Source organism: Ictidomys tridecemlineatus, chromosome 7, assembly GCF_052094955.1.
Source record: "Ictidomys tridecemlineatus isolate mIctTri1 chromosome 7, mIctTri1.hap1, whole genome shotgun sequence".
Lineage (NCBI taxonomy): Eukaryota > Metazoa > Chordata > Mammalia > Rodentia > Sciuridae > Ictidomys > Ictidomys tridecemlineatus.
Window position 1 is genome coordinate 122,791,443 of NC_135483.1, and position 14,648 is coordinate 122,806,090.

The 14,648-nt window shown below is 39.1% G+C and overlaps 1 protein-coding gene across 1 annotated transcript in view; it reads right to left on the minus strand.

The window, feature by feature from the left end:
• Neb (nebulin) overlaps positions 1-14,421 on the minus strand; it is a 196,281-nt gene extending 181,860 nt beyond the window's left edge. Inside the window, exons 1-8 of the mRNA XM_078018472.1 lie at positions 14,191-14,421; positions 12,321-12,428; positions 11,761-11,865; positions 10,991-11,095; positions 10,256-10,360; positions 5,195-5,299; positions 837-941; positions 20-127 (exon numbers count right to left, since the gene is read on the minus strand). Of these exons, the coding sequence (XP_077874598.1) occupies positions 20-127; positions 837-941; positions 5,195-5,299; positions 10,256-10,360; positions 10,991-11,095; positions 11,761-11,865; positions 12,321-12,428; positions 14,191-14,421 (972 nt within the window). The remainder of the gene's footprint in view (positions 1-19; positions 128-836; positions 942-5,194; positions 5,300-10,255; positions 10,361-10,990; positions 11,096-11,760; positions 11,866-12,320; positions 12,429-14,190) is intronic.
• Between the last annotated feature and the right edge of the window lie 227 nt (positions 14,422-14,648).

Consider the following 14,648-nt stretch of genomic DNA (forward strand, 5'->3'; position numbering starts at 1 on the left):
ACAGGACAATCCCTCATACCTTGCTAGCTGCCAACCCAGCTTGTTTATTCACTTTATACTCTGGTGTTTCGGTCTGCATAAAGTAGATCTGGTCTTTGAGGTTCTCAAAATCTTCCTGATATTTCCTCTGTAAAACAATAAACATACTGGAGAACAAACCGTGCAAGAGTTCACATGAGAGGGAGGACACAGGGCATTTGAAGTCATCCAAAGCCAAACACCCCTTGGTTTAAGAGGTCAGATTACAATCAGAGAATGTGGTGCCCTTGCAAAAATGATCAGCAACTTAATGGAGATTTAGAACAATCAGAATAAGCTGGAAAAATAATTAGAAAGGCCTGTTCTGGCTACTAAGAAAGTGCTTCTTGAAAGCAAGAAGCAGAGTGAAGAAAAAGAACAATTAAATTTCCAACTTCCCATAAAAAGAAAGTAATCAATTTTACAAAGGTAGTTTGGTGCCCCATGCAAAGAATAAATTCATTTTTTTCCGTATTTTTATTGGTGCAATATAATAGCATATAATGGTGGGATTCATATAGAATAAACACAAAAGAGCCCCTTTAACTTATACCAACTGCACTTTGCAATCAGTAAGAGGGTCTCACCATCTTGTTCCTGTGAAAATTGAGGTAAAAATAAGGGCATTTGTTCAAAATAAATTTTTAAAAGGAAAGAGTTCGTGGGGTTTCTTTTAAAATAGGAACTCTGCATCACCTCTTGTCCCTAAAAAGAGGGACTTCCAGGGCTCTGGCACTACTTGAGATGTGGTAGATGGCTAGAAGTCATGCAGAAAGAGGGTCCCCTGCTAAGAAACCTAGCCTTCTGTTCCTACTTACTGTGCTGAGGTTATCGGCATTCATTCTGGCAGTTGCAATTTCAAAGCAAGGTGTCTCACTCCATTTGCCTTTGACATTCTTTTCATAGTCTTCTCTGTATTTTTGCTAAGGGGAAAAAAAGAAAACACTTAAAATTTCAGAGGTTCTTTATGAACACATAATTCAAGATCTTCTAAACTCTTTTTTTTTTTTTTTTGGTAGGGATATAGCCCTTCATCCTGCTTGCTGTCAGAGGAAGAAAACTATAGGATTGGGAGGGGCACTCAGGCCTGACGCATCCCAAAATCAAGATACAGAGAACTTTGTAATGCCATTTGAAGTTTAGAAGCAGCAGGTAGTCCTAAATAATAGGGCCAAACCTTGGGCTCCTGTTGAGAAATAGGTATTGTGTCAATAGATGAATGAAGATTGAGTAGGAGATTAATCCCCACAGTGAAAGACAGATGTCTGATTTTTAAAAAGATATTAAAACAAGATATAAAACAGAGTAGAAGACCACCAGACCCCTCATTTCAAGGTCCTTCCTGCCTTCTTAACCTATCTGAACTAAAGATTATTATTTCTTCCTACACAGCAGCTGAATGGGTCGGGGTGGAGATGCATCACTTGCAGTCCACTCCTGAGTCCAGGATGACTCTGTTCTTGTTAGCTGCTGAGGAAGTCATGGCCACCCCTGAATTTGCAGATGGAGAGAAGTTAAAAGGACAAAGCCCTGTAACTGGAGGAGTAAGAGGAAGAGGGAGGCAGATGCCAATGGAGCCTCTCTGCCCTCTAAGGAGTCTCACTGTGCACGTTGGGGCATTTTGTGGTGACACATGGAATACCATCGCATGGGTGTGACATCCAACTCGCCCTACCACTTCTCTCCCACTCCACTGAATTCAGAATTGACCAGTGGACACCTAGAGAAAAGAATTAAATTCCCCTACTCTTTTTATTTGTTCAATAGAGGAAAATACACGGGGACAATTACAAGCTCTGGGACACCTTCTATGGCTAAGAGGGGACCACATGTCAATAAATAGACCAAGATTCTGTCCCCAAAGCATCGTCTATCCTCCCCAGAAGTCAACTAAAGTTACTTCCATTGAACTGCCAATCAGGACCCTTAATGTCTTGGTGAAACAAATGACCTCATTTTCTATTTTCCGTGTTTGCATCTGAGTTTTTATATGGTTATTAAGTAGAAAGGAATATAAAGCTAGTTAGTTAATCACATTTTTTTTCTGTGAATAGCTAAACCTGAGACTCCTGATGGCCCCATTCATAGAAGTTATCCTTTCAGAGAGCATGGAAGGGGTCCCCACTGGTATTTTTATTGCCAACTGTGGGCCCAGGGTTACCTTCCTGACTCAATCAAATCTCTTCTTGTAAAATCAATAGGAGTCTTCTCAATTCTACGCAATAGAGTTTCCATTTCAGAAGAACAGAGCTTTTTGCTATGTAACAATCTGTTGCTGAAAGATTTTCTTTAAAAAAAAAATTCTAGATTCCAGTTTCTAACATAAAATCTTATGTTTTTACTATTGTAAATCTGGAGGGAAGTAGAGAGGCAGGCCCAGAGGAACTGAAGGGACCTCCAAGTGTTCCATTCAGAACCCCACTTCTAGGTGGTGACAGGGCACCTATTTTTCTCACCAAGAATATCTGCTGATATGAACAAATTTGTTTACCTATCCATCTGCATTTAGTGCTATAGAATACACCTGAGCCAGGAGAGGGTGCTAGCAGGTAGCTCATTAATTTAGCCAAAGACAAAGGTAAGAGAATTTCTTCTGACAGGTAATAATAAGGAAGGCTGATAAATAGAATGTACTATGAATGTAACTCTTGCAGATATGTGACCATTACCATCTGCACTGTAAGTCAAAGGAGGGATCTGGAAGATACAATCTGGCAAGGGAATGCCAAGTGTTTAAATACATGAGAGTCGGTAAAGAAGTTTTTTTGGAGAGAAAGAGGACATGATGATGTAGGAATATGGGTCAGAAGAGCTTGTTAATGGGGGAGACTTCAAGAGAAGGGAAGAGCCCCATAGATAAGTCACCCTTGGCAGTCATGCGCCTCTCTTGCTAAATGGAGTGCTGCCAAGCACAAGCATTAATCTCCAGCATGATTATTATTCTGGATGCACAATAGTCATTAAGAACTTGGAAATCTAGATAAGACTAGGATGAATTATGTCACTATGGTCAAATCCAGTGACCTTTATCCACAGCCACTCTCCCCTTATCTCATATTGTACCACAAGGGTAAACTCAGGTCTGGCAATGCTTTCAAAGTACCCTACACTGTCACCTTATCCAAATAGAGTGGTAATCTCCAACAGACATACAATGAAGGGCATTTTAGTAAAAAGGAACAGGTGGGAAATTAATAATATACTTTAACCCATTAAATGAAAAATATTGTCATTCCAACATGTAATCATATAAAATAATGAGCTACTTCACATTGTTTTTTCCTTTCCTAGTAAGTTTTCAAGGCCAAGTGTATATTTCTCACATATAGAGCTTTGAGTGTTATGAAACAAATTTTTCCCCCAAACCTAAATTCATTTGTTGAAGGTTTGACCCCCAATGTGTTGGTAGTTAGAGGTGGAGATTTTTGGAAATACTTAGGGTTAGATGAGGTCATGTCCCTATAAGAAGGGTAAGAGAGAACACAGCTCTCTGTCTCTACCATGTACAACAAGAAGGTGGCTTATCCACAAGCCAAGAAGGAGGCCCTACCAGGAACTGAATCCTTGATCTTGGACTTCCACCTTCCAGAGCTGTGAGAAATAAATGTGTGTGGTTTAAGCCATCTTGTGTATGGCATTTTGTTACAGAGCCCAACTTGACTAATATACTCTGTTTATACTGGTCACATTTCAAAGGCCCGATAGTCACATTTCAATCTAGTGGTTACCAGACTGAAAAGCATAGTTCTAATCTAGCTAACCTAAATTGGTGAAAAACAAATGATTACAGAGGGGTTTAAAGTGAGTTTTTAAAATTGCCAACATTGCATACTCAAATAAGGTAAAAGAATATTTCCTTAGTAAGACATCTTTTTAAATATGCTTTAAATAAAAATATTCTTTTTTATCTCTAAATGACCATTTAAAAACAACTTTTTTTATTTTAAAAGATAAATTGTCCTCCCCAATCTTATTTCCAATGGCAACATTTTCAGCAATCATCTCTTTACACAGTTCTTAAGTTAATTTCTGCTTAGCCCTGGGAAAAATGTCAGGTTGGTGTTTTCTTATTAGTGAAAATTCACTATACTTTCTAGATTCTTTCTATAAACAGCTCCTGGTTCTACAGTGTAGTCCACAAAAGCAAACACTGAAGTGATTTCATCATCTGTATCTTTTTTTCATTCTCTAGGAAAGAAATATTACCCCCACCAGCAAATTATTTTTTATTTTTTAAATTTTTTTTTTGTACCAGGGATTGAACCCAGAGGCACTCAACCACTAAGCCACATCCACAGCCCTTTTCTATATTTTTTATTTTGAGTCAGGGTCTCACTAAGTGTAGAGCCTCCCTTAGATGCTGAGGCTGGCTTTGAACTTGTGATCCTCCTGCCTCAGTCTCCTGAGCCACTGGGATTACAGATGTGTGCCATCATGCTTGGCCCAAGATAATTTTTTTTTTTAAAGTAGAAATCTTGAGGTTCCATGAAAATTCAAGCAGAAGACTAAACTGAGACTCAACTCCACCGAGGACAAAGAAAGGTATTTAAAAGCAGCAGTATCCCAGGAGAAAGTGACCTGATTTGGATCAATTTAAAACAGGACTTCAGCATGGGCCTATTCAGCAGTTCAACATTTGTCTCTGCATTCCTTGTCAGGGCTGCATTCCTCTGAGCTAGTTCACCAGCCTAAATATAGGCAGACTAAGCTGCTTTCTAGGGCCTTAAAAGTTATGGAGTGTACTGCCCAGTGCTGTCAGCTAAGCTGTGTCTGAGGGCCCACTCACACGTTCTTATCTGTGCACACCTGATTGTATAAAACTGTAAAGTGTCTTCACACCAAATTAGCCCAGATCCTCTATGGAAGGATGCAGTTATTCAAGTTACTCTGTTAGTATTAGTCTCATAAGTAAAAATGTCAAGTGACATTAGGACACAGGCTCTGTTTTCAAAAGGTGACTTTGACATTTACAAATGACCAAGTCAGCAAGCTGGCTAAACTTATTAACATCGTTTATAGTATGGATAGATGTGTTACTCTTGCTGTAGAGTTTTGGTTTCACATGCAGAAAACATTCTGTTTTGTTTTCAATTCACCTTTAGTTTCTTTCTTAAATGGTTGAAATCATTAAGCAGAATTTCCAAAAGATACAGGGTCCCAGCTCTGTTTACTTTACCTTGCTCAATTGATTGGTTACTTTCTTGGCAAATTCGATATCTGGAGGATCAGCCAGAGATGTGAATTGAGACTGCTGTTCGGTGTGACCTTTTTTGTAGGTAATCTGACAAAATAAAAGACAGGAATGCTCATGAGTCATAAAATTATACCATTTCTCATATTCCATTTATTAGCATGTTTTTTTAAAAAAGATGATGCTTCCATCTTTGTATGAAGTCTTCAGTTTTAGTACCCATGTTATCATAATTTGTTCTTCTAGACAGTACATGTCCTTGTTCTCAGTACAGCTAGTTATTTCTATGTCTTTGAGTCTTCTCTCTTTTCCGGGGTCTTCTTGACTCTAGATCTTTTGTTTCCTTCCATTTGTTTTCATACCATGTTGTATAATTTCAATTTTTCTTTTTCACCAGCATCCTCAACTCTCAGTCTCTTGTCTTTTCTCCATTCCTACTTAATTAGCCCTCAGTTGTGGGCCAACACTATCACATACTTTCTGTTCTTATGCCAAGAATGCTGAGTGTTACAGAAGAAAAATCACACAAATCTATGGATGGGGTAATTATAACATAAGTAGGACTAAGAGGGACACAGGAAGAAGGTATAGGGGAAGAAGCTTTGAACCCCAGCCCTTAGCTCGAAATCTATGGGCCTACCCACTTGTATGTTCTGTGAACAACTTGGTTTGGTCTCTGTATCCAATACTCTATAACTTTGTGGTATCCATTTGCCACTTGTCTTCAAGAAGGCTTTAGCATCCCATAGTATGTCTCTGGTCAGCCCCTATGCCCCAAAACTAATCTAAAACCCCAGCACTGTCCTTAAGTTCCCAGTCAACTCTACCTTACTCTCAGCTCCCCATTGTAAACAAAGGCTGCACTTCTCCAACTCACCCCTGCCCCTCCCACTGCCTGCCCTGACTCCTAGGAGAAGCATCCCTTCCAAAGGGCCCGGCTTCTGCACCCTGGGTACCGTTCCTTCCTGTTGCCCCTTGCACCCAGTTCTGACGGTCACCCCTTTCCTTTCTCACAGTTTCAATCTCTCCTCTTCACCAAGGCCTTCCCTTCAGCCTCTAAAAGACCTCTATCACCTTAAAGGAAGGATGGTATTCACGAGTCATGCATCCTTTTCACTCTTGTTCTTCTTTTTCTCTTTATTATTGGCTCTTCTGGAGTTTTCTTCCACCAATTGTGGCCCCACCTCCATTAATGTGAAACTATCCATAGAAGATTCTTAGATATATGTGGCCCTCAAATTCCTCAGGGCCTTCTGTATGCTGTTTCCTCTCTCAGGAATATCCCAACCCCACTGACTCCCCATCTGTCTGAAACTGCTGCTGCTTCTCCTGGTCTCAGGATGGCACGACTTGCCCTCCTTTGTCTCCAGTACCCAATGGCATGAGCCCTCCCTGACTCCCAAAGTAGACTCAGTTTCCTTCTCTAGGGATCTCACTCAAGGTGACCTTCACTCAAGGAATTGTCTACATGTCTGTTTTTTCTTGGACAGTGAGTCCTGGGATGGCAAAGGAATGTCCTCTCATTGGGAACACTTGTGGCCTGCATGGTCCCTGACTTGGAGGAACGTTCAGTGACTGATTTCAGAATGTGGGTCTTACACACCAAGTCTGTGAGGGGACAACAGGAATATTATCCCAACTCTTCTGTCACACAACTGTGAGACTTCTACAATTTTTTTTCCTTCCACAACCAGTATTCTTAATTTTTTTAAAAAAAGGATTGGATAATTCCACGGTCCTAATCATTTTATTTTTTAACCAAGTCTAACTGTATCTTACCCCATCTGTCTAGTGCCTGTAACAAGAGCTTTCATGAACATCAAATCAACTGGGATACAAAACAGTTTTAAAAATGCATAAAAGGCATAAATTCCACCACTGAGTTTCTTTTAAGTAAGTGAAGACTTTATTTCAGGCATAGGCCAACTGGAATTTTCCATGCCTGCTTAAGTCCTTAGGGAGAAGATAACATGCAAACAGGAGAAATGCTTATTCCAAATGACATTCTGTCAAGAAGTTTCAGAGAAATCAGATCTAAAAGTCCAATTTTCTCAGAAACTTGTTTAGAATTCTGTCTCGTTATAATTCTGCACTCTAGATCAGCTTAAAGGGCTGGGGATGTAGATCAGTGGTAGAGAGCTTGCTTTGAATGTGCAAGGCTCTGGGTTCAATTCTCAGTGCCACCAAAAAAGAAAAAAGAAAAGAAAGGGGAAAAAAGTGTTATGAACATTAAGAAATAGTTTTTAAAAATAAACAGATCAACTTAAAGACTCTCTTGGTATTTGTAATATATGTTGTCTCTACTTACATAATAAGGGCACTATGGTAAGTAGAGTTAAAATTGTCATAGGAAGAAGAGACAGGAGAGGGAGCAGGAACATCTAAATCTAAGCCCCTAGCTGAAAACCTATATGCCTACCCAGTGGTATGTTCTGTGAACAAATGCTTGCTTAGGGCTCTATGCTGGATATTTGTAGAAGTTTGTGGTGCTGACAATAGTATTAATAGCATGTTGATAATCTGATACTTAGTGCATACTTGGTCTGCAAACAAAACAAAAGCTCTACTGTAACTGCCAGGTCCTACTGAAGAAGAGTAGAGAAGATTTCATTATTATGTATTCTCCTTCATTATGTTCTCTTTTGTGCTATCTCAAAAGTGTAGCCAAATCAATTGTTTGACATTCACTAGACTGCTATGGAGGTAATCCTTCCTCTGTTTCATGGATAAAGGGAGATACAGGAGATTAAGTGTCTTCTTGGAAACCTCTCCCTGGGCTTATATGACATGGCATTTCCTGGTCCCCCTTCAGCTTCTCTGATCTCATCTTTTGCTGGCTCCTCTCCAGATGTCCTAAGTGTGGGTGTCCTCCAGTGCTGCCCTTGACCCTGCACTCTTCTGCCTCCCTCATGCATTTCAAGTCCCCAGCTACCATTTTTGCTCTGATGACTTTTAAGTATTGAGTTCTTGCCCTAATCTCTGATCTCTTTGACATCCTAAATTTCTATATATTCCTAGAATGCCTTGATCTGAATATTCCTTCTATTAAAATGAATCTGCTTCTCTTTCCATTAGTGCATCTTTATCGGGTGTACCCCATTCACCCTGACCACCTATCTATGATCATAAACTCATTTATGACTTCTTTCTCTCCATCTCTAGCATCCAGTATCATTAACGTTTGTTAATACTTATTACCATCAATTACTTTCTTCATCTTTACCCCCACCATCTGATCCATCTATATCACTAAAATAGACTTCTACAAATATCACTGTTTCTAGTTTTTCCTAGTCCCAACTCAACAATTTGCCTATCACAATTTTTCCACATTCTTTTATCATGCTGTTTCCCTCTCAAGCATCTAATGATGCTGTTCATTGCCTCCCCTATTGTGGCAAAAGGTATTTTGTCTGATTTCTAAAGTCCTGCTGTCAGCAATCTCACAACCACATCATTCACATTCGTTGTTCCATGATATCCAGACTCATTTGACCTTGGTCCCTCGTTCAAGTGCAGTCTCCACTTGGGATGTCTTTCTTCTTCATCACTACCCAGCCCTTCTGGCTCTGCCTCCACATGGCCTTCTCTGATTACGTATGTGTCCTTTCTTATATCAGGTATTAGACTATAGTATTTTGTTTTTAACATTTTTTTGTTGTTGGACATATAGTGTGGTCATATTTTAGCCTAATTATAAATTCTCAAAGGGAAAGATGAACACTTCTTGTAGTACTTTCCTATCCTGCTAGGTATGGATGCATAATGGAGTTCAGTAAATAATCACTAATCACTTGCTAACGGCTCATAACAATGTTATGAATTCATGAACTACAGAATCAAAAGCTCATCTTAGAAGCAGGTACCCACACTCTATGTACTATGTGACTTCAGGATCTTATTAAGCCTTCTTTATTTTCTCACCTGCCCTTATGGAAAGGTAAGAGTTTATCTTCATCACATGAAAAGTGGGATAGAAAATGAGTCCACTAAATTTTCAGGTGATATTAAATGAGAAGCAATAAAAATTATACTTCAAAAGTTGGAGGCACCATCAAATTAGCATGTAAACTTCAGTTCAGGACAAGATTGAACCCTAGCACCCATTGGTAAATCAAGTACATCTCACTAGGTCTCAAGTAGCTCAAGTCCATATTGAATATAAGAAATTTCAAGGATCTGGCTCAACAGTTGAACAACAAGTACCATGTATTTATAACACAGAGCTCTGCTAAAACCTAGATCAGAAGACTTTGGATTTTTCCATATGATTTCCAGCAAATCCAGGGGTCAAGAAATAAAGTACCTCAAAACAAGGGCAAGTGCTAGGCCTGAGTGGGGCTCTCAATTTTAAGGAGAGCTTCTTCACTTTTTTAAGTTCCTCTAACATACAATTTTCAATGTCTAGAATATTAAAATTCTGTCAAGTGGGATTGGTGATTTTTTGCTAACTCTGAAATATCCTCTCCAGACACCATTGCTCAGAGCTCTTTGTGGGATAACCACACAAACATGTTTCAACAAGTCGCCTGTCAGTCTCTGTGCAGAAGACAGACACAATACCATTAAGACTTGTTGACCAGGACAGCAACACAAAGTTCCTCTATAATACTGCTTACTTAATACATTTGTGAGCGTGGCTGTAATTCCATAGCTGTTAAACAAAATGCCACTCCATTGTCACAGAAGAACTTCAAACAAAGCCTAGAGAACCACACGTGATCTAGTGTAAAGAACACTGGTTTGTGGGAGGAACACAAGTCTGGGCTTTGCCACTATGTGACCTGCCTATGTGATCTTAGGCTCAAGTTCCTCACCTATTAGAAGAAAGGACTGGACTAAATTACACCTAATATATAGCGCATTCTATGTCTAACTTAAATTAGATACCATAAACAATGATTCTGGAGGTACTCCTTAGCAATAATGGCACATAGTCTTTAAAAAAAAAAAAAAAAGACTTTCAGTGAACATCTGGCCAGAAGGTGTAACTCCAGTTTTCCCCAACTCCACACACCCCACTCATGCCGACTTCAGTTCACTTACATCGCTGAGAGCTTTCTGGGCCTGGGCAACCCTCCTCAGTTCCGGGCTATCATTATATGGGTAAAACAAACCTTTGTCTGCTTCCCAGTCTTCTGTGTACAGTTTCTAAATCAGAAAAGAGTGAAAAGTTATTAAATAAAATGTGATCACACATAAAGTGCACGATTTTAAACTTATTCACTAAGGGCCTAAGGGACCTAGGGCAAATTGAGAATAGAGATAGATGAGATTCATAGGTAACCCCCCTTTTCCATCAAACCCACACAGATGTGTCGGATTTATCTCCTCCCTGGAACTTAACCTGCTTCTTGAAATGACTGCTAACACAAGTGTCAGAAGCCAGGAAGCATGTCCAATAGTTTCTGCCACAAAATAAACCTCTAATAGGGTTATGCCAGGGATAACAGAAGTATAGCACAGGGTCTACAAAAAAAATTTAAAATAGTACTTTGTCAATCTCAGCTGGTTCTCAAGTGTGTTTTCCTTCTCTCCATTCATGTTCCAGCTGGTTCTCAGGGTCTCAAAAGATTCTGTACCCTTTTGCCCAAGAGCTTTGAGAGGAGCTGAGGCTCCTCTTTGCCAAGCCCCACGTTGCAATCCTATATGTCTCCAAGCTCTTCACAAAAAGACTGGAGAACTGTATTCCAGAATGTCAAGAATGTACCAGGTATTGCAATAAATTTCTATGACAGGATCATGAAGGAAGCTGGAGGTAATGATGGAGCAGAGGCTTACCTTACTGAACATAGCTGTGTTTTTAATGGCCTGGACAAGTTCAGGGGCATCAGGGGGAAGCAGGTACTTATCCTTGGTGTCTTCCCAGTTTTGCTTATATAAAACCTAGACAGAAAGAGCAGAAGACTTATGTCTGGATGTCTCACCCAAGGCATGAGGATTTCTACAACAGAGGGACTATAGTGTAGTAAAGGGGGCCTCTCGCAAAAGCTGTGGATAGGTTACCAGGAAAATGCTGACCATGTCCACATACTATCAGACCTTCACCTAATTAGGAAGATTTCACTTAAAAATTCTAGTTTTTTGAACTAATTCATTACTTTTGAGTCTGTACAGATTCCTTCAAAGGTTGCAATCAGTCATGACTCAGTTTGGGTGGCAGACATGTTTCTTTTGACTTGCATGTTATTCTAAAAATGGTTTTGAATGAATTGCATACATTTGAAATTGGGAAATTTCTCATAGAAATTCAGCACCCTAAATTCTTAAAAAATAAAGAAAGAAATAAGAGTCTCCAGAACATTGGGATTGCATTCTGTGCAGCACCCCCGGAGCTAAGTTGCAGCTGCCTCTTTGGGCACGTCACAGAATCCTCTGTCCACTGATAGGCAACTCAGTTTTCTGTGGAGGCTTTCTGATATGTGTGGGCCTTTAGTTCAGACTGCCTGTGGGACTGGTGAGCAGGATCAGCCCACCCATTTCTCCTCCAGGACAAGCAGAGGTAACATACCTGCTGTTAAATAGCCCAGCCACCCAGGCCACAGCCTCACCTTGCTGACTTGCTGCGACACTTTCTTTGCATGTTCAATATCTTTTGCTTTTTCATCCACATGACATATAGTTTTAGCAACATCGCCGTCCATTCGATACTTAACCTGCAGAAATGATGCTTGGTTATAGTTTAGGACAAGCTCAAACGTGAGAATATTAAAGAATAGCTTATCAACGAAGATCATTAACTCAATGACTAAGTCTGCATCCCAAGGCAAAATTTCTGAATTTATCTAGGACACTGTGATCTCCAAGGACTGACACAGAGCCTGCATCTACTGTTTTGCTTTCATGGCTGAATCTCTAGCCTGCTCCTTCTCGGCCTCACTGTGCTCCTCACTCTACCTTAGTCTCCTCTTAAGCTCATCACTGAGCCAAGCTCACAAAAGTCTCTGGGTTCACGTTTATAGCAACATAATCTATGATCAATGCTTTCTCTAGATTTCTGAACCCGCTCACAGTAATTCAACCCCTTATTCTCACTACACATATTTAAAGCCCCCAGTGCTAGGCATCTTTTCGAAATGTCTCTCTCCTTTATTTAAGCAATGCAGCCCACCTCACTAAGTTGATCTTGCACTTTCTTGATTCTGCGAAGTTCTGGAGTATCAGATGTGCTGGCGTATGGCTGTCCTTTTGCTTTCTCAAATTTCTCCTTGTATTTATTCTAAAGGGGGGAAAAAGTTAGATACTTACCTAGAACCTGATAAGATAGCAGCAGAAATGTCAGACAATACACTTATCCTCAACTGATTTAAAAAAAAAAAACTCTCCAAGTTACAACAATTATCAGTTGTAACAGCTTTTATTTTGTCTAATATCCTCTCAGCAAAAACTAAAATAGATTTGTTAATCATTCCTCCTAAATATGATTGGGTCCTAGAAATAGTAGAAATTTGTTAGAGATTATTGTCTTGGAAATGCCCTAAAATGAGTCTCTCAAATTTTTTTTGTTTGAATGTGCATATAAAAAGCCTGAACCTCAATTATTTTAGAAAATAAATATAGAAAATGAGTTAAGTCTGAAAAGATTTGATTGTTATTACAATACAAAAAATATGCAATTCAGAAGTTGCATCTAAACCTCGGTAGTTTAGATAGCTGAGACACCCGCTGAATTAATGAAAAGTCTAAATTATGGAATATTTTGAAATGAAAGGCATTTTTATTATTTCTGCTAACTATACAATGAATTCTTGCTTTAACAATAACATGCATAATTTATCACTATTAAGACTTCAAAGAGTTCTCTTGAGCAGAATAGTCAACAATCTAAATTACATCATTGATTTCGTTCCTAATCACTTTTGAAATATTATAGAACTTTGCTGACAGTCTTTTTCAGAATATCAGAAATTCTAGGTTTGTAATGTCTGAACTAATGAGATTTTGTGGCAATAAATTAACAAAACAATTTTCTATCTTTGATGAATATGGCAGTGATCAAGAAATTTTTAATTTTTAGACACCTAAATCTTAGATCATCCAAGAATGTGAAGTAGAAATTTACTCAGTAGTTGCCAGGAGTTGATACTTAACCCAAAGTAAATATTAATTGGCCAAATGCAACAGGGCACTTTTGACATCAACTTTAGTCCTATGTAATCCAATCTTCCCCTGATCTGGATTTCAGTTTCTTAAGCCCCCATAGGACATGCAATCAAACTACCTAGTTAGATCTTGAAAAAAAAATCAAGTTAGATGCTTCAAAATGGGTCTAAATCTGCTGCCCATCAGTGTAACTATAGAACTGTACAGGGACTTTAAGGATCAGACACCACCAAGCACAGTGATTTTTAGCCTGGGCTGTGCATGAGAATCACCTGGGAGGCTTTTAAAGCTACTTCTGCACAGACATGAGCCTTGGCCCAATTAAACTAGAATGACCTAAGCATCAGGAGTTTTCAAGCTCCTAGGGATTCCACTGTGAAGTCATGGTTAAAAACCATGGTTCTGGGGTATATCCAATCCTCAATCTCCAGTGAGTTTCCAGTCTGATCTACAAGTTCTTCCTCACTGCATATCCCTTACAGATTTTTAATATTCTGTTAGCTACTTTATTTAAGAGTCTATTCTGCTCATAGTTTATGTATATTATCTCACTTCCCTGAACTGACCTCCGTGAAGTCTATATTTATGATTTCATTATTCAAGATTGGCAAGTAGTGATTAAGTACCAATAAATGCTTTATAATTGGCCTTATGCTTATTTTTTTCAGGAATAATTTGCATTGATGTTGCAGTGGTACAAATGAATACATGAAAGGAAATTCAAGAATCACAAGAAAGGAGCTTGTGTTTCTACACAGTAAGTTTTTTTTTTTTCGTATAAGGTTGAGAAACAAAAATCTAGCTAACGTCCAAAACAGTCAGTTAAGATCAGTAACTTCTCAATAATAAAACCAGTTCATCAAGAGTTGGATACTCACTGGGCTAAAAAGATTCTGCATTTTCTGACTATGTTCAATGTAGGGGGTCATGAACTTGGAAGTGTCCACCTTCTTCCGAATGACCTTCTTCCTCTCCACTGGCTTTGCCGGCTCTGGCGCTGCCAGGGCAGGTTTGGAAGTTTCCGATTGCCCATAGTCAGGCGTTGTCCTTGTTGTCGTGGTTTCATAGATTTCTGTTATTGTCTGAAAATTTGACATGCAGTTCAACATTGTTATGAAAGTAAAAACTGTGGTGCCCTGGTATCGGTATACACTATTTTAACTTTAAGTCAGATTACATTCCTGGTGTTACTTTTGAGGTATAAAACAGGCCAAAACAGGAAGCTACGCATTATAGCCATATGAAGGCATATTATGTTACAAAACTCCCAATGCTGATGGTGACATTGCCTTAATTGCATTTGCAGAAAGACACTCAAACACTTCGAGCTAGCATA